The 20,285-nt window shown below is 49.4% G+C and overlaps 1 protein-coding gene across 2 annotated transcripts; it reads left to right on the plus strand.

Annotated features, from left to right (window-relative positions):
* Positions 1 to 2,046: 2,046 nt before the first annotated feature.
* On the plus strand, positions 2,047 to 17,578 carry LOC144133554 (xaa-Arg dipeptidase-like). Of its 2 annotated transcripts, none has more exons than XM_077666728.1 (6): positions 2,047 to 2,858; positions 6,827 to 6,972; positions 11,696 to 11,845; positions 12,373 to 12,535; positions 14,641 to 14,883; positions 16,298 to 17,578. In XM_077666728.1, the coding sequence occupies exons 1-6, from the start codon at positions 2,630 to 2,632 to the stop codon at positions 16,627 to 16,629; spliced, it is 1,263 nt and encodes a 420-aa protein (XP_077522854.1). In that variant the 5' UTR covers positions 2,047 to 2,629; the 3' UTR covers positions 16,630 to 17,578. The 2 variants fall into 2 exon arrangements, with proteins under 2 accessions (XP_077522854.1, XP_077522855.1); XM_077666729.1 differs by having other exon boundaries at positions 2,057 to 2,858; positions 12,394 to 12,535; positions 16,298 to 17,575.
* The last annotated feature ends 2,707 nt before the right edge of the window (positions 17,579 to 20,285 follow it).

Here is a 20,285-nt window from a genome sequence, read left to right on the forward strand (position 1 = left end):
AACACTATGGCGCCCGTGTGCTGTGCGATTTCAGTGCACATTAAAGATCCCCAGGTGGTCGAAATTATACCGGAGCCCTCCACTACGGCACCCCTTTCTTCCTTTGTTCTCTTAGTCCCTCCTTTATCCCTTCCCTTACGTCGCGGTTCAGGTGTCGGCCGAGATGTGACAGATACTGCGCCATTTCCTTTAAAAAAAGCAATTTTAACGCGAGAGCGTTAAAGAGCTCGTTTCGCAGAAAAGCCGATGTCGTCGGCGTCAGCGGCGTTGTCCGTGAGCGTAAAATGGCGCATCTCGGTGGACACCTGAACGGCGCCGTAAAAGAGATTTTCCTCCCCTTACGGCGCGGTACGGGTGTCCAGCGAGAATTGAGACAGGCGTATTTCCTTTCCTTCAAACTAATTTTCATTCCATTTTCCTTCCCTTACCGCCCGGTTCGGGTGTCCACCGACATATGTGAGAGAGGCGTCCTTTCCTTAAATTGTCGAACGGGTCACGCGTCGCGCCGAACGGGCGATGGTGTTCCGTGCACCCCTTGGCAACGCTGCAACACGTTGTCACTTCTCACTCTTAAAGACGAAGCTTAAGCGTCCTCCAATTTTAAACCGAAAGCTTTATTGGCCGCAAACTGGCGATTTCGCCATGGCGGTACTCCATCGAGGCTGGTGACGTCACAACGCGTGCCTCGCCGCGCCATCTGTCATGACGTCACACCGCGCCGCTCGCAGCCGTTTGGTAGGACGTGACACCGCGTTCCTCGTCGTTACGCTCGCCTCCGCTCGCTTCGACAGCTGCGTCGCATGCGTGATAAGATGTCACAGGGAGAGCTGGCGTGCGCCGCAACCACAGTTGAGGCGACAGTATGGAAGGCGACAATTCTGATGAGCTGGAGGAGGCCTGGAATCGACAACTGGAACGAGATGAAGAGGAAACGAATCGTCCAGGAAACAGGCGAACAGCGCGCCGAACGACTGGCTAAACGCCGCAGTGATTATGCCGCCGCGAGACAGGCACGTTTAACGTCCGGTGTCTCGACCGCTAGCAGCAGCGACAGCAGCCGGAGGAGAGACCTGAGTCCTGCTTCACTGAAGACAGCCCGTGATGAACGATGGGATGCGACCAAGAGACTTCAGCGGCGGGCTCAAGAAACCGAAGAACAACGTGCCGTTAGACGAGAGAATAGGCGTAAGAGTGACGCGACCCCTTCCATCCTTGGATAGCCTGGGTGCTGAAATCAAACATGGACATACAGGTCATACTGGACGTTTATGCCTGTGCTTCATACGTTGTGGAATATGTGAACAAGGCCAACCGGGGAGTTTCACACTTGCTTTCACTACATATATCCTGGCATAGCCGAGCTAAGCCACTGCCATTTTTCAACTCCTGTGTGCTGTGCGATGTCAGTGCACGTTAACGATCCCCAGGTGATCGAAATTATCCCGGAGCCCTGCCTACGGCACCTCTTTCTCCCTTTCTTCTCTCACTCCCTCCATTTATCCCTTCCCTTACGGTGCGGTTCAAGTGTCCGCGAGATGTGAGACAGATACTGCGCCATATCCTTTCCTCAAAAACCATTTTTCAATTTCAGACCATTTATTCTACATCGCAGTCAAATTTTGCTCACTTGGTGATGTTGCGCCAAGTTTCGCCTGATAAGCTACCTAGTCTTACGAAGGTCGTCCAGGTGAATGTGTCGGGAACGTGTGGATCCGTATGGCCTGTACGGCCTGAATCTGAGGACAGACAGGGTTCAGTTTCTTGCATACGTGTCAAGTACAGCTAGTTCTGTTTGTAATCTCACCGCAGTAGACGAAGCGAGGTCGTGGCCCTTTCCATATTATCACAGGACCTGTGAGAAAATTTCGATGTGTGGTATTTGACCAGGAAATAAGTACTATGGCCTTCTTTGGTTTCCCGGTGTGATCATAGCGAAGCAAGATAAGCAACGCATGCGGGTCGTTAAAACACCCCTGCTACTTTCAGCCATAAAAGAACTGAGAGCCCCCGAAGAAGGCGCTGCTTTCTATTCGAGGCAGGCGGCCCAGAATAGCCAAGAGAGACGCTGTTCCCACGGGGCGTCGCCTGCCCGCGTTCGTTGTGCGCGTGTTCCCGCGTCCTCAGCTGCGCTCCCACGGTAAAGCTCCGCTCAGAAGAGTCCCCGTCGGTTTTGCTTGCCGTCAGTAACACACGCGTTGGACCTGCTGGTTCAGCGTGCCGTCCGCCGCAACCCGACCGCCAGCGTGACCCATTTTTTTTCGCTCGACCTTGCGTAATAGCCAGGACACAAGGCCGCAGCCAGCCTAGAGTGCTTGCTTACCACGTGGTGTTGCGACGTAGCCTCCAGTCTTCAATTGGGGGCAATCAAGTTTGCTTCCCGCGCTGCTGTAGCTCGGCCGGGTAGGGACGCGAGCGTCGCGTTGTTGTTGAGGCACTTCACTTCCCCGGCGACGCCACATGCGCGGCTCGATTTGCATTTGCTGCCGCACTGGCCTACTGACGCTTTATTAGCGTCGTCTTGCCCGACGCAAAGTATCGTAACAGACGACGGACGAAGCTTGAAGAGAGAGGCTCACCTTCGGACTTGTTGGGGTCGAGGAAGCTTCGAGTCGTGCGGAAGCCGGGGACGATGGATGGTTCCTTGGGGAAACTGGTAAACGGAGTGATCGAGGGGAAGTCGGTGGACTTCTGGACGCTGTCGCGGTTCATCTGGGAGCACCCGGAACTCGCCCTCAATGAAGTGGAGGCGCATGCCAAGTTGACGGAGTTTCTGGAGCAGCGCGAGTTCAGGGTGCAGAGGAAATACCTGCTGAGCACGGCGTTCAGGGCGGAGTTTGACGCACCTGGGGGAACTGACGGTAAGTCGAATGTTATTTGCCATGAAGTAACACGCAGCTTGTCTAACTGGTCTAGCATACTACCTTAAAAAATAGCTTGATTTCAATCCACGCAATCTGCCTGTTACGGAATGTATTTCAGTTTGATGAAACGCCAGCGATAATTTAGGTCAGGGATGATTATCATAATATTGATGATGCAGTTGAGGATGATGATGGTGTAATCATGATACAGTCGGCCCCATTCATAACGAACCTGATGGTCGCGCAGATTGCGTTCGGTGTATTGCTGGTTTCCATTAGAAAAATGAAAATTGGTTGTTGGGGAAAGGAAACGGCGCAGTATCTGTCTCACATCTCGGGTGACACCTGAACCGCGCCGTATGGGAAGGGATAAAGGAGTGACTGAGAGAAGAAAGGAAGTGAGTGGTGCCGTAGTGGAGGGCTCCGGTAGAATTTGGACAACCTGTTGATCTATAACGTGCACTGACGTCGCACAGCACACGGGGCTCCATAAAGTGCACATCCCATTTTACAGCCAGAAATACGAAGTTCGACGAAACTGGACTTTATTTCTTAGGAAAGTTTGTTATGCGCGTCGGCTTCTTCGAGGGTGGCCACACCATGACGCTTTGATTGATTGATGATTGGTTATTAGGAAATGAAAGGCGCGATAACTGTCTCACTTCTCGGTGGACACCTCAACCGCGCTTTGAGGGAAGGGAGGAAGGCGGAAGTGAAACAGGAAAGAGAGAGTGGTGCCGTAGTGGAGGGTTCCAGAATAATTTCGACCACCTGGGGATCTGCACCCGCCGCGGTGCTCAGTGGTTAGGGCGCTCGGCTACTGATCCGGAGTTCCCGGGTTCGAACCGGACAGCGGCGGCTGCGTTTTTATGGAGGCAAAACGCTAAGGCGCCAGTGTGTTGTGCGATGTCAGTGCAAGTGAAAGATCCCCAGGTGGTTGAAATTATTCCGGAGCCCACCACTACGGCACCTTTTTCTTCCTTTCTTCTTTCACCCCTCCTATATCCCTTCCCTTACGGCGCGTTTCGGGTGTCCGCCGATGTATGAGACAGATACTGCGCCATTTACTTTCACCAAAAACCAATTACTATTATTATTATGGGGATCTTTGCTGTGACATCGCACGGCACACACGCGCCGTTTGCATTTCGCCTACATCGCTACGCGGCCGCCGCGGTCATGGCACTTTGCGACCTCTCCACAGTGGTCATGCGTATGTTTATCGCTTAGACACTGAATGTCAAAAAGCTGCTATAAGAAGACGGTTATAACTAATGGTGGTTAAGGCGTTAAGGGCAGTTGGTGGCAGGTCGGCCTCCTCGTTGTCGTAATAATATGCTTGGCAGCGGAAGTACCCCTGCTTCGTACAATAGCTTCGTCTGTGTGTGGCTTTGAAATGCCAGCGTCATTATCCGCAGCAGTGAAGTCATCCCAGGCGAAATCATGTCCGGCCATCTGTGCATCAGCAACGCATAGTTCTTAGAAATCCAGATGTGTCTAATCACCCGGATGTTCAACAGCGTCTTCAGTTCTTCCTTGGCCCATAAACTATGCTTTACGAAAGCAATCACCAGAATGTCGCAACATGGTGCGTCAATTGCTATCAGCATTGGCTGGATGAAGCGCCGATGACGGCCATCTTGAGCTCAAGGGGTGCCACGCTGAAGGCTCAAAGAGCTGGCGAAGTGTAGCTCTCGCTACAAAGTCTTTGCGGTGCGATGACGAATTATGGAATACGGATCGCTCATGCGCTTCCCCTAACCTCAGTACGTACCATTTCATGGGCCCTTAAAGGAGGAGCTTAGCCCTTCAACCGCCAACCCCGAGCTATACTCGACGTGGGTGCTTATACCATTATTGCCAATGAACACTCGCCCGGTTCTATGTTACGGTCTTCCACCGTAACATAGAAGAAATGTAGACATCGGCGACTGCATGCGCAACATTTTAAAAAGTAACTATAGATTTAACAGGCGATTCTTACCAAAAAAGCGTTAAGTATACACAGATGACGGCTTAGTATGGAGTTAAAGTAGGGAAGCTTACTGGGCAATGCAGAAAATGCCTCAGTTACACACTGGAACGTGCAATAATTTAGCGTATCACATTCAGCCTACACGTGCACTCTTCCGTCAAATTGTTAGAATTACGCAAAGCACAGAAAAGAAAACAACGAGACTGCTCGCTTACTTGATAATACTATATATGCACTCCGAAAAACCGCTCAACTTAACTCGCGACAGCATGCAAATAAGTCGAATGAGAAGCGTCAGTCGCCGATGGCTGGTGGGTTTCTCCGGAGACCGCATAACTGTATGAGTTGAAAAAAAAAGCCAATAAACGTAGTGTCGAAGCATGAGTATTACCAGCGTGCATGGGCGTCCATATCAACAAGATAACACGGCTTGCCCAGCAGAATTCTTAAAAGGCGAAAACCTCGAGCCTGACCACATGAAGGGACGTTGCTCACCGAAGTCGCGCTGTCGTTCGGAATGGATCCTCGGCCACGCGTCCTCTCAACTCACGAAGGTTATTTCGGCTCCTGCTTGTAAGCCGCGCACACGCGTGTAGCTCACAGCGATAACAGTGCAGTTATAACAGAGACGCGCGGCACAGTACAACGCCAGAGCAAAGAATCCTGCACCCCGGCCGGAGCACAGGCAAACGCGAAACGCGGCAGCAGCCAACGGAAAGCCGACCGGCTCCTGCCCCGTTTTCTCTTCTAGTACGCTCCGTTTGATGGGGACAGAGGATGAAGCAAATGTCTTTAGAGGAAAAAAACATTTTCTGTCCTTTTCTTCATGGCAGCGAGGTTCCCGGTTGGGTCGGACCCGGCTGACCTTGGCGAAAAAACTTTGTCAGTTACAGAATCGAGAAAAGCGGTTTTCTGTATGGTTTATACATCAACTTCTTTCGAAATAACGTATCAGTCGCCCATGTTGAGGTGTTATAACCTTTACACCGGCGAAGAAAATCAAAACAATCGAATCAACCCTCGCTGTAAGCTTAATTTTATCGGTCATTACTGCTTGTAACTTTTAAAGAGGTGGGTTTATGAGTTACCAGGCTTGAAGGTAGGCCATACCCACCGGACGCACTCATATCTGCTCGCGCCACAACGTCATTCTGTATGTGATAAATCATAAATGTGAGCACAACGAATTTGTCTCGCATGCTCTCAATCAGTGCAGTTGGCGTGAGAGCGACCGGAGGGCACGTTTTCTGGAAATGTACAACCAGTGCATCCCATTTCGCCCTAAGCTCTTCCTTGCACCAGGTTCATTATTTTTATTGCAAAAACACTTTACAAGATTGATTTCCTACAATTCGTCTCTTCTGAGTGAACAGTTGACGCGGTCCCGGATTTTACAGCGATAGCTGTTAGACCCACCGGGTGCGGACCCACCGGTTGCGCCGGTCAACCTGGGTCGCATAAGCCTGCGGGTGGCTCTGTTTGGGACAGCCGCCTGCCAGTGCAGGGGTGCATCACGTTACCACTATACAGGTGGTCACGCGACTAAACGCCTAAACAGGTATCGCTGAATCTCGCCTTACGTAGTCGTAACCGTCCTGTGAGTTCTTTATGCTGGCTGCACAGTGCACAAGTTAGAAGTTCAGTTTTCCAGGCAATTTACACCTGCTAACATTCACAGCGCAAGACGAACACGGACACGAGGGGAGACACCACAAAGCGCCGTGTCTCCCCTCGTGTCCGTGTTCGTCTTGCGCTGTGAATGTTAGCATGAAGTACCAACTCGCCCAGCAACTGATTTTAAGCAAATTTACACCTGCTTCTACGATTTGCTGAATGCCACTCGTGGTTATATAAAACGCATGTCGCCATAAGTTTCTGTCATCGTGAATCATCCAGCGCCAGTCTCTGGCCCTCTTTGGCCTCAGATGCCCTTGCGCCAACAACTACCATTGGTTATCGATGAGTTTCGTGTGTGTTTTCACGCGCGCAGGTCCAACGATAGCCTTCCTCTGCGAATACGACGCCCTGCCGGAGATCGGGCATGCCTGCGGTCACAACCTCATCGCCGAGTTAGCCGTGGCGTCCGCAGTGGCCGTCAGGGACGCCATGAAGCAGTCGCACGACCTGCGAGGGAAGGTGGGCCTTTCCTTTCTTGCTTCGCATCCTCAACTTTGCAGCTTTCACAAAAAGGTGCTGGCGTGTATAACCGCTCCCGAACGCCAGCAAGTGTGCTGGCGCTGTTGTCCCGGTGCGTACAAGACGGCTAAAAATACTCCGGTGCGTGTGTGTGTGGTTTAACACGACATGCAGCTGTTCGTCGTATCCTCTAGAACATAGCAGCCCAGAGGGAGGGAGGCGCCTGCCTGAAAGCAACGACGATAAAGGACGGTGGCAACCTCGCCTTACTATCGATAACGCTTCGATCGCGTAAGCTGCGAAATTTCACGCTTAAGGCGTGGTATCAAGCCAAGCGGCAGATCGTTAAGTTTGCTCAGACCAGGAAGGAAGCGTTGCAAGCCATACACGTGGCATATTATAGATTGAGGCATATAAAAATGAATAATAAATAAGCCTCTTTCGCACCACTAATGTATCGCGGGTATAATCCCAATTGTAAAATAATAGATGAGGCCCTTGCGCAATTGTGATTTTGCCATCTGAAGGTGGAAAGAAATCAATGTGGGAAGAGCTACTACAGCGACCCACAGCCGGAGGAGCGGGTCCGGGGAGACTGGCCGGATCTCCTCCAGGAAGCAGTAGGTATGGATGGGATATGGGAATGGGGTGTGGGAAACATGGGTAGGGTTATGGGAATTAGTAAGAAAAACTCATCTCCTGATGCCAACTCACGGAAAGTTAAAGCTGAATCGATATATGTCCGTTTTCTCGGAAGAAAAGCATGCCCGCCTGACTGAAATGCCCCTGTCGATTGCTGGAGGTCTGCTGGAGTATCACAGCTTCTAGGTGCACTCGGGGGCGTTCCGACGCGGTTAATACGGTGTGCTCAGCAAGAAGCATAAACTATTCGTCGGACAGCCAGGTATCCCGGTGTTTTTTTCTTCGCTTTTTTTAACTCTAGATAGAAACGCTCTTAATGTCAACCGCGAGTCGAGACGTGCGCTGCTCGAGAAACGGAGGAGCGCCTGCGTTGCCTGTACATCTTTCCCTTTAGCCGATATACGTCTGCCGTTGCGTGGGCGCTTGTGAGTAATTAGTCCCTTATTTGGAACACTTTTCCTTTCGGACTCGGCACTTCCGTGCGTTCTCACGCCCCCTCGCGTTTCGTAGCGTCGTCTGCTTATTCGCCTCGTTGGCCGACGACACAGCGGAGAACCGCCGCAGTGGAACGCCAGCCATCGGGGCTAGCGCCGCTGTCGTGACTCCACTGCACTGCAGCACGCTCACTGAGAAAGAGCGTGCGCTGAAAGCAGTGATTTTAGCCGTACAGATAGCGAGCGGTAACTCGGCCACACCAGCGGAATTTGCGGGCCTGTAGCAAATAAAACGGCGTCGTTCAAGTAACTGATCGTGCCGGGAGATATGGTCGAGGCCACGGAATAAAGATTGCCCCGCTCTTATCGCCTGGCTGACATCAGCTGTTCTGCCAGTTTTTGCATGCGTTAACTACAGCACACAAGTGCTATCCCACCTCGGACAGTTCGCCTAAAGCGAATGACTTATCTTTGCTGGCGCGGCCTTGCAATGACACATAGCGGTTTTTTTTTTTGCTTTTATTATTGCGCTGGCAAGATCCAGGAGGTTCGCCGGGCTTCAAGGCGTCTTTTTATGTCGGTGTCAGCTGCGGAAAACTGTGACGTCGTAAATCAATGTCACATGACCTCCCATCAGAGATTGGTGACGTGTAAGCATGCAGCCATTGAGTTTAATAGAACTATATATAGAGGAAAAGCTGGCGGCGCAACACTTCGTCCGCCTTGGAGATGCTAAGGAATGCCACGAAGACGAGCTTTTTTTTCTTGGCCTGGCTATTGTTGGGCATAACACGTGGATTGAGCCGCAAAAATACGACTCTTCTCGAGGCAAATCTCGAAGGCATGCTGAGAAAGTTTCCTCAGCAGCCTAACACCGAACCTTCACTTGCGTAAAATCTATTAAAGAAGTGAGAAATTGCAATCATATGCGCGCAGAGGAGAGCATCGCGGCGCAACTACAAATTCCGACGTATAGTCCACGCTATCGGCCTAACACACGACACACATACGAAACCTCGTCTTGCCGGCATTGCCGCCGTTGATCGCGTGCTATTTAAGAAACTCGCGTAGACGGTGCCGCCAGCTATCCCTCTAGGTAATATTTAGAAGCTCTATGCATGCGTGTGCGCGGCGACGTCGTGGCATCGCGCAATCAGCTGCGGCCAATGCAGAAGGTGTTACACCTGCAGTTATTCAGTGCGCTTGGTAGTTGGTGTAGAACAGAAATGGCACAGGAACGATGCATCCAGATACGTGCAGACACTGTGAGGCGAAGGCGCCTCACAAATGCGAAGAAAAAAAATCGTTTCTTCTTGCTTTCCATGTTGCGCAGTAATGTCACAATAATACATCACTGAGTTGAACGCGTTGAAGATCTTGTTCCTCATGGACGATGACAGTTTCCATGTTAACGTAAAGCGAGTGTATGGAAGTTAAATGAGAGCAATAACACCGCTAGACAGAGAGAGAGAGAGAGAGAGAGAGAGAGCAGCATTAATTGGAGAAAAAAGCGGCAATTGATAACGTCTTTTCCTCAAATGGGAAGAGTGAACGTATTTTGACAGCACATGCGCTATGTGCAACAGGTACCTGATGATCGTTTTTAGCGACTCGGTGGGGTTAATGCGAAAGAAAACATTACGCATAACTGACTGCGGAAGCACACAATGGGAACTAGCATGATAAAAAGAAAAAGAAATTCTGACTTTACTTGTGGCTATTGCTGCTGTGTGCTACGTGAACACAAAGGGGAAGCTTTGCGGATGCGTTGCTTTGCGTGTTGCCTGTTTTCTTCCTTCACGTGCAGGAACTGGTGGCCATACCAAAGCACTTTGCACAATGAATTGCTATGGAGAAAACAGAGCGAACGCTAATTAAGAATCTGGCCACGTTGGAAGTTCTGCAAACTGCATTCAACAGCTGCATTCGACAGCATTGGCATATATCTATTTTCATTACGTAGCCATGCAGCTGCAGAGAAATCAGCAAGTTTCACCATGAAAATTTTGGGGATTCCAGTCGAAAATTCTATTTGAAGCTGTGACTGGCGTTTAATATTTTTTTTGTCAAACGCAATAAATTTCATGTATCACGATGAAGCGGGTGCCCGAGAAGAGCATTTCATCGTTCCCGAAGTATTCAACGCAGAAGTCGAAAGTTGGACGAAATCTCCTCTGGTCGAGTACAATCATGATGAAACATAAGAGAGGAAAAACAACGAAGAAAAACAATAAAAAAACACGTTTCGGCTCCCGTGCGGGAGCATTGTTCACAGTGAGATGAACTAGGTAGTGCACCGGGATTAAACACGCTTGAAAAGAGGACGCAGGGAGGCTTGGTATACAGGGGTTAGATTTCCACCGTTGCGACAGAGGGTGTTATTAGTCGTTTGAATGAATAACGATTCGAGGTGAAGGCGACGGTAAAGATTCTTTTCACTTGCCAGCACGTGTACCCTACCCCGGTCGATATCGTGGCCGGTTTGATACGGAGTGTTCGGCGATAGCATTAGAGTTCACTTTTTCGTTTTAACATCGTTGCAGCATCGTTGCAATCACTGAACGATTACCCAGCTGCTTTTGTGGCTTCCGCAGAAAAGCAGTTATCTTTGCCGACACGTGAAGCTCCCGTGTCGTCCCCTCTGGAACGTGCCGCTGTTCTCCACACACCCGGAATAAGCGAAGCCTTGGCGCGCATTCTGCGCACATTCCAAGTTCACGTTGCCCATGTCCCCACAAGATAAATACGGCATGCGCTGGTAAACGCCAAAGACGTTGACCCCAAAGAAAAGTACCCTGGCGTTATTTACAGCGTCCCATGTTCCGGTTGTGACAGCGTCTACAACGGCGAGACTGGTGATTTTAAAGGGCGCTAAAAGAGTATTGTAACGATGCCAGAAAGTGAGCTCCAATGCTATTGCCGAACACTCCGTATCAACTGGCCACGATATCGACCGGTGTAGGGCACCCGTGCTGGCAACTGAAAAGAATCTGTTCCGTGGCCTTCACCTCGAATCATTATTTATTCAAACGACTAATCACACCCTCAGTCGCAACACTGGAAATCTAACCACGTATACGCACGCTCTCTGCGCCCTCTTCTCAAGAGCGTTTAATCCCGGTACGCTACCTAATTCATCTCATTGTAAACAAAACTCCTGTACGGTAGCCGAAACGTCGTTTTTGTTTTTCCTTTTTGTCAGCGTCCTTTTTTAAGTTTTATTATTCAACGTAGGTCGAACCCTTGACAACGCTTGCCCTCAGTGAACACAGCCCACGGAGGTAAGTCGCGTTCTTCGCAATGAATATGGCAGGTCCGAAACTAGGTCGAGTGAACGGATGCTAAGAGCGTCCCTTTTGAAGTGCCACCATGCTCAAGCATTGGTAAGCTGACTGTCACGGCACCTGCCGGATTCTGATGAAGTTACAAGCGCTACCCACCGCATGGGTGTCGAGGGGGAAGCAGAGTGGCAAGGTATGATAGTGTCGGTATGATAGGCGGCGCAACCATTTCATAACCTTTTGAAAAACTGGCCCCATGTCATGCCCGCGGATTTCGGTTCGAGGTCTCGTAACGGAGAGAATCGCAGAACTTTGGTTTTCAATTGTCCGTGACGCGTGCCGTGTTTATATCCGTCGTCGACGCAGGTCGTGGTGCTGGGCACTCCGGGCGAGGAGAACTGCGGCGGCAAGCAGATGCTCATCGACAAAGGGGCCTTCAAGGACATCGACATCGCTCTCATGTCTCACCCTTTCCCGTACGAGGCTCTCCGGACAGGGTTCACAGCCAGGCAGCAGGTACAACCCCGCGGAGCTTTGCTGCGTCGACGTACCGTTCCGATCAGTACTGAAGGCACAATTGATTGACACACCAATGGGTGACTGCTCATGACCGAGCAGAACCGTTGCTTTTTCTTTTGTCATTTCTAAGTGGTTCTCCTCCAGCGGCATGACCCCGCTTTATCCATGGCTCTTTTCGAAGCGTGAACTCGGGCTGCTCGAGCCTCTACCCAAAATGCTCTTTACTGCAGAACAATGGTCGCGGAACATTGCGATAGCGGACTTTACGCCTCTGCACACGGTAGTGGAGAAGTGAGGGCGGCAGACCGGAAGTGTGGGGGAAAGGGGGAGGGCGTAACGAACAATGCAAAGCGTACACATGTTCGAGGCAATCTAAATTTCTGTTCAAGAATTGTTGTTTTGGTTTGTTCCCGTGGCAAGCTATTTCCAGACATTGCCTCTTTTTCTTTGAATGCATGCATCATGAATAACTAAGGGTGGTTTAGCGACGCTGTCCCAACCTGTTGCTTGCCCCAGCCACCCAGCCATGCATCGTGGATGCGCAGGTGACCGTGCGCTTCCGTGGCAGATCAGCGCACGCCGCCGAGTCCGCCTACAAGGGCGTCAACGCCCTGGACGCGGCCGTGGCCTCCTACGTGAACGTCTCCCTGCTGCGCCAGCAGATCAAGCCCACCTGCAGGGTGCACGGTGCGAGTCTTCGAAATTACGTGCATTGCTCTCTCCCGAGGTAGCGCTGCATGCTATACGACAGGCGCCGTAATATAACATTGTGCATTATTTGCACGCCTAAAGAAAAAATCTAACCAGGAATACCCCGCCGCGGTGGCTCAGTGGTTAGGGCGCTCGGCTACTGATCCGGAGTTCCCGGGTTCGAACCTGACCGCGGCGGCTGCGTTTTTTATGGAGGAAAAACGCTAAAGCGCTCGTGTGCTGTGTGATGTCAGTGCACGTTAAAGATCCCCAGGTCGTCGAAATTATTCCGGAGCCCTCCACTACGGCACCTCTTTCTTCCTTTCTTCTTTCACTCCCTCCTTTATTCCTTCCCTTGCGGCGCGGTTCAGGTGTCCAACGATATATGAGACAGATACTGCGCCATTTCCTTCCCCCAAAACCAATTATGATTATTATTAGCTACAAACGCGAGAAAAAAACAGCACGAAAACGGGTTGCACAAAAGATGACACGGCATCCCTTGACACGGCATGCGTTCGTATTCGCCGACTAAATTTATGCACCTCATTATTTTGTACCATCTTCCGTTGTTGCGGAACGATTGGGTCGTCGGATCGCTGGCTGTCGTTAATGGCCAGCGCTCGTGTAGGTGTTATTAAATTAGCAAACTAAAACTGCTGGCAAATAGATGCCGGGGACTTTCGTAATCTGTGAAGCGTAGGTGCCGTAAAAATGTTCAATCTGCTTAGAAATAAATTCGAAGTGGTGTTTCAGGAATAATAAAAGGTACGTGATAATGCAATCAGGAGGAATGCCATAAAAATAATGTCCACTTCGTAAGATAATGCGCAGCATTTATGTTTTCAACGTAGCTGTACCGTAATTACCTGGGTCATTGCCTGGGTTCGGTACAAGACGACGGTGCACATAGATAGAGGCATACAGAGCACAATGTACACACAGCAATATTACGTGTGTTCCGTGATTTCTATGATAACAGATCGTCATTCATACGTCGTTGCCTCCATTCCCCTTTCTGGAACCCTCTTGCTGGGGCGTGCCGCCCTTGCCGATGATCTCGGCTGTTTCATTAAATAGTCACCTCATTGATAGCGCAAATCATGAATAGAGTTCACTAGGTTAAGCTACTGAGATCCGTTATTGTAAGAAGCATATAAGTTCTGCCTTGTTTGTCCAATTTAGTTAGTTTAGTTTATGGGGGCTTAACGTCAAAAAGCGACTCATAGGATATAAAGACGCCGTAGTTGAGGGTTCAGAATAATTTAGACCACCTGTTGGTTCTTTAACGTGCACTGACATCGCACAGTACACGGGACTCCAGCATTTCGCCTCCGTCGAAGTTCGACCGCCGCAGCCCTGATCGAACCCGCGTCTTTCGGGTGATCAGCAGCCGAGCGCCGTAAGTTTGTCCAATTTCCAAATGTTCACATGGATACATTGGGTGCAGTTGGATGACTAATTAGATGCAGTTGGTAAGGCCAGTTTGGCTAACCAGTTGGCAAATAGTAATGAGTGTCCATTTGGTACGTGACCTATTAAATATGGCGACGCCTATGTTCTCACGCTGTAAATCGTCCATACGGGCCGTATTGCAAATTCACCGCTCGCATCGACGTTGCTGACTGTTAAATGCCTCGTAAACTATAAGATACGGAGAAAAGACGAAGGAATCGGCTATTTATCGCATCACGATATGATTCTGCCTTAAAGTTGTGAGATTTTATTAGATATTATTGGCGACTAAGAATCATGCAAAATAATAGGTGCGCCGGTGAATTACACAGGATCTTGGGAGGTAGCTGAGGCAGGTAAATGATCCAGAACACGGTGACGTTTCGTGCTAGATGAGGCCATAGTATGAGGCTAGCAATATTCTTCTAGCAGCTCGGAGTGGTGCTAATGGATAGGCGGAGCACTATCATGTAAAATTAACACGCGGAGGAAGGAAGCACGGAAGTACAAAATGGCGATTTTTGGGCACGACGGCTAGTTAAGGACGTGCGTTTTACACCAGGATAACCACCACAGGCGTCGCAATTCGAGGTCGCTTAACAGCGTGTGAGGTCAGTGGTGAGAGGCGTGTTGTGATTTCGCTGCAGGCGTGATCCTGCGGGGTGGAATGTACCCCAACCTGATCCCGGAGTCAAGCGAGCTGAGTTACCACATCCGCGGCGCCGACCTGGCCGAGCTGGACGACCTGGTGATGCGGGTCGAGGGCTGCTTCCGGGCCGCGGCCCTGGCCACGGGCTGTTCCATGAGCCTCGAGTGGGGCATCCGCTACAAGAACCTGGTGCATAACGTGGCGCTTACCAGGGTGTACCGGAAGCACGGCCTCTCGCTCGGTACGCTCGTTGGGAGCCCAGATTGCCTCTTAAAGACGTCTTTCTGGTAATCCACCGACACGGTATTCTCATACTGCCACGCAAACTAGCCCGCAACCGAACTTTCCTGAGCAATCCTTCACAGATGGCGAGCGCAAAAACTTCTTCAGAAGTTCCACAACTTCTGTACTCTGTGGCGGAGCTCAGCAGGCGATATCCTGACACTTGACTTATTTCTCTGTGGCATACTTCTAGACAGACATACTTGTGTTCTATCCTACTCGCGAATTTCACCGAATGAAGCGAGCTGCCGCACAGTTACGTCATCATTACAATGTACCTTCAACAGTATCCAGGCATCTGTGTTAACTAGTCGGCCGTGTACGATCGCATTGTTGAGGCTACTAGGTCAGTTTATGACTTCGGAATAGTGAGGGAAAACCTTCCTCTTTTAAAGTTCGAGGTCCCAATAATGCTAACTGCCATGGAAAACCAACGGGCAACGTTTTTGACGACTGGAAAAACATTAACAGCCAAAAATACATGCCTTCCGACAGGAGGGTTTAATTGATTGTTACAGAAAATTCTTACTATATTTGAAAAGATTGCGTTCATTAACTTTCCTGTTGAAAAAAAGATGTCGCCACCAACTGGAAGACGTTGAAGTAACGAGCGTTAGCTGTTTGGTTTACTAGAATTGATATGGATGAGATTAAAGTGAAGTTCTTCACTGGAAATACGAATTTGACGCTTACATTAACAGCGCAAAGACGAACACGGACACGAGGGGAGACACCACAAAGCGCCGACTTCAACAACGTTTATTGCTGTCCGTAGCGAATACATTGCGCCGGCAATAAACGTTTGTTGGAGTGGCGCTTTGTGGTGTCTCCCTTCGTGCCCGTGTTCGTCTTCGCTTTGTAATCGTAAGCATGAAATACCAACTCACCCAGAAAATGATTTTAAACGAATTTGACATCTTGGATTTATAAGTGACGTCACCAATCAATTTTCAATTGGATATATCAGTGACGTCACCAATACAAATACAAATACCTTTATTTCAGCATCAAGGATGTTAGGGGTGCGCCCAAAAAGCCTACGACTGGCTTGACAGAGTGGCGCACCCCCGTACATAAAAACCGAATCAATCGACAATTCGATATACCAATGACGTCACCAATCAATCACCAATTCGGTTGCTATATCGATTTACTATGGGGGCCGCCATCTTGAATTCCTCGGACGGAAAATTTCACGCCTAAGGGAGGTGGTAGCAGACTCCAAGGAATCGAGAAACGTGATGAGTAAGAGCTAACGCTCTTAAAATGTTTTTGTTCATAATTTCTGGGTATGTGTGCGCTATTGAAGCTTTCCATCTCCCTGCACTATGGCGCCCGTGACGTCACGCATGCATCACCTGGCGCATTCGCAGGAGCCGAGTTCCTGGACGCCGACATGAGCAACGTGGTGCCCACGGGAGCGGCCACGGACGCCGGCAACGTGTCTCACTGCCTTCCCACCCTGCACAGCGTGTACGCCGTGGGCACCGGGGTGCGGAACCACACGCGCGGCTTCGCCGAGCTGGCCGGAGCCATCGACGCCCAGGGACCGACGCGCAGGACGGCCAAGGCGCTCGCCCTCACCGCCATCGAGCTGCTCTCCGACCCGGCGCTGGTGCAGCAGATCAAGGCGGAGTTCGCCGAGTGGCGCAGAAACACCCTGCAGCCGGCCGCCGTTCCGGGCCCGGCTCCGGTGCCCAAGTGAATTCACGCCCCGCTGCTAGCGTCGAATGCAGCCGTGAACCAAGTGAACAGTTATGCTTAATCCAGCGAAGTAAACTGCCAAGTACAGACACCGGCGATGGGCGACGCAGCAACGAATACGTATGGTTGCATTTAATAAGCGGAAGAAATGAAGAGACGCTGTGCTCTCCCGTCGAGAGATGGATAAAAGGAGAAAATATGGACCATGTCGGAGGTTTCTGGCTGAGTTAGTTGTTAAGAGTGCGTAACATGTTGGGATAGCTGTGACAATTTCTAATATATTGAACGCTGAATTTATAATACACTGAAGGAAAAAGTTATTGCGAGGGGAGCTGATGCGTACAAATCCAAGCGTTTTCCTTTTGCTGTCTGTGTGGCTGTTCGGGCAAGTTGGTTCGTCATGACGAAGCTTGTAGCGTTTGAAACACACGGACAGATGGGAAGTAAACAACACTTTAGCTAACTTTCACCTCACAGCTTTTTACACACCCTGGGAACATGACTGTCTCTAGAATAAATCAGCGCTACTCACTTCAGACGAACGCAGAGATGACGGGACAGGCGCCGTGTCATTTTGTCTGTGTGCTCGTCTTTAATAGTGGCGCTGATTTACTGTTACAGAAACGGTGCTTCACCGACTAGCCCCGCAATATGTTTTATGATGTGGGAACATGAGCATTCAGGATTCCAGCAGGTTATCGCACCGCGAGTCGCTACATATCACACAGCTGAACTTTTGTTTCCATTTTCAAGAAAAGCAATCTTTCTTTGACAGCGATATAGATGAAACACTCAGAGAGGCCCATCTTTTTTTACGTTTCTTTTATGTTTCTGCTGAGCCATTCCGAACAGCGTCTCGCGCTGAGCGATGGCAATGCGGCGCGGGTGAATGCTCATCTTTTTTTTATAACCTTGTTTATTGCCTCGGGTCATAAAGAGAGTTGTGAAGGTAAAAAATGGGGGGTAAAAGAGAAAAGGTTTCCCGATCTACTGAAGGCGAGCAGGGAGTGATGGTGGGGCCCCCGCGTCGTCTATCCAAGCAATAACGAGGACGGGTTGTTCGGCGGGAGACCAGGTGCCGAATTCTCGTTGGCTTCAGCACCGCGCAGACCCAGAAGTTGTGAATATCTATGCGTGCCTTATTATTTTGTGAGTTGCTGACAGGGCACCCTGGGCGGGGTTATGAGTGCAGAAATTGAGGCCACGTCCGAGGTCGGTTGCAGAATCTGCAGAGCTTTGTGAACTCAGCAGGTCACGCTCAATTCAAATGGATTGCGGGATGCAAGCTGTCAGACGGTGTGTGTTCTGGCAGATCTCTGGGCTGCGACTGATGCGTTGAAGAAGACGTATTGATTAAAGGGCTTCGGTGCGGATGGTAACGTGGGCTGCAGGAAGCAAGGTAACGGCGGCTACCGAGCGAAGTGCGTCTTCGACAGCAACCAGCTCGGCGCAGAAGGAAGGTGGAGGCTCCGCTAATTTAAACCTGACATTCTAAGTGCAGGCTCAGTTACAGGGACTGCAGATGTAGTTTCAATGCCCTGGGTGCTGTTGTCTACATATACAGGGATTAAGCCGCTGGGCAAGTGGTGAAGATGGGTGTTGTTGTTGTTGTTGTTGTTGTTGTTGTTGTTGTTGTTGTTGTTGTTGTTGTTGTTGTTGTTGTTGTTGTTGTTGTTGTTGTTGTTGTTGTTGTTGTTGTTGTTGTTGTTGTTGTTGTTAGCCTATCAAAAGACGGCACATACTAACACTGGGGGATCGGCAAAGAATTCACCTGTACTCAGTTAATAAAAAAGAAAGCACACGGGCACGCAACACCGCTGAATTCTACTTCATAAACAGAAAAGGGAAAGGTGTTTTGATTTCATAATAATAATAATAATAATAATAATAATAATAATAATAATAATAATAATAATAATAATAATAATAATAATAATAATAATAATAATAATAATAATAATAATAATAATAATAATAATAATAATAATAATAAAGAGGGATTAAAAAGAATTAAGTCAAAATTGAATACTGAATAGAAAAGAAAGTTTTGTAACACTTAGCAAGACAGGGGATGAGATTCTAGCAGGAAATTTATAACAGCGGTACAAACAGATCTGTGGCTGAACCCAAATATGGTGGTGCCCAATGATAGCAAGAGTGGGCTGCTCAAACTAAGGCCAAGATGCTGCAAGGGCTCCTCTAGCAACTTTCTTCTCAAAGAGGTGAATCGGCGACAATAAAGCCAAAAATGCTCAATAGATTCATGCTCACGGCAAAATGCACAGAGGGGAGAGAGCGCCAAACCCGACCTGTGTAGATAGAAATTTAGAGCAGGGATACCGCAGCGCAGCCTCTTCAGAGATACTTCAAGCTGCCGAGATCGACAAACTTTCCTGTCCCAAGAATATCTGAGGTGCTTATACTCCGCCGATGTTAAAAGCATTGTGTCTTGCGTGCTTAAAAACGCGCGTCGCCGAAACCTAGTTGCTGCAATATAGGCTGTAGCCGGGATGATAGGCAACACGGGGTCGCTTAGGAAAGCTTTTTCGAGATTATCAGCAATCTCATTTACTGTCACACTGCTGTGACCGGGAACCCATACTAAATGAACAAGACTCAAATTCGGAGGAAGCAAGGATAGGAATGTGTTTAAAATGGGACCGTCCACATGTGCGGCGAGGGACGAACACAAAGATAAAGAATCGGCAATTACTGCCACTGCGGCAATAGAGGGGTCTAGCTTGCGTAGAGCAAGTACTACTAGCTGCCAGAAACTCTGCTTGAAAAATATGGGGGAAATCTGGAAGGCGCTATGAAAAGAACCAGTCTAAATGCGAACAGAATATTCCCATACCTGTCTTTTCGTTGCATTGCGATGTGTCTGTTGCTATTGCAATATTTGTAGGTAGGGTTCTTAGATGATCTTCTAGTAGACCATTTAGAATGCAGGGTGGCAAAAGTTTTGCATTTTGGGGGAAAATGTCGAAAACAATGTGAACAGCGGGCCCATTGCATAACGCAGGAAGGATGTTATAAATTTTCGCATCTAAAGGCTCAGGTAATCTTTGCACAAGCACTACCTGAGGTGTATGGAAACGAGACCACAGGGCACCAACAAAGGAGGTTGGCTGACAACAGAAAATGCTTTGCGAACGGTGGAAATGTGATTCATAGATTCTGAGGTAAGTCTTCACAAGGGAGTACTTACTGACATTCACCCGAGCGCAGGCATACGCTCGACCAACAGAGCTAACCGCGACGGCAAGCTTATGGTAGGACGAGAGCGAATTGATCAGTAACTCGAAGTGGGAGCAGTGTTGGTCAAATGTTTTGGGGGGAATCCCCAACGGTGGAGGAGATTTGTAATAAGGGAGTAATTACTCATTGACATCCACCCAAGCGCAGCCATACGGCTACAAAGGAAAGCTAAAGCAATCAATAGCTTTCCTTTGTAGCCGTAATGCTGCACTTGGGTGGATGCCAGTGAGTAAGTACTCCCTTACAACAAATATACTCCACCGTGGAGGATTCCCCTCAAACATTTGACCAACGTAAGTCTGCACAGTTAGAAATTGAAGTGGAGGTAAAAGAGGGGGAATGCGGGCTTCAAGGTACAGCACACTGGTAGCCACAAATTTGGGGAGGCCGAGGCACATT

The sequence above is a fragment of the Amblyomma americanum genome, chromosome 5, assembly GCF_052857255.1.
Source record: "Amblyomma americanum isolate KBUSLIRL-KWMA chromosome 5, ASM5285725v1, whole genome shotgun sequence".
Lineage (NCBI taxonomy): Eukaryota > Metazoa > Arthropoda > Arachnida > Ixodida > Ixodidae > Amblyomma > Amblyomma americanum.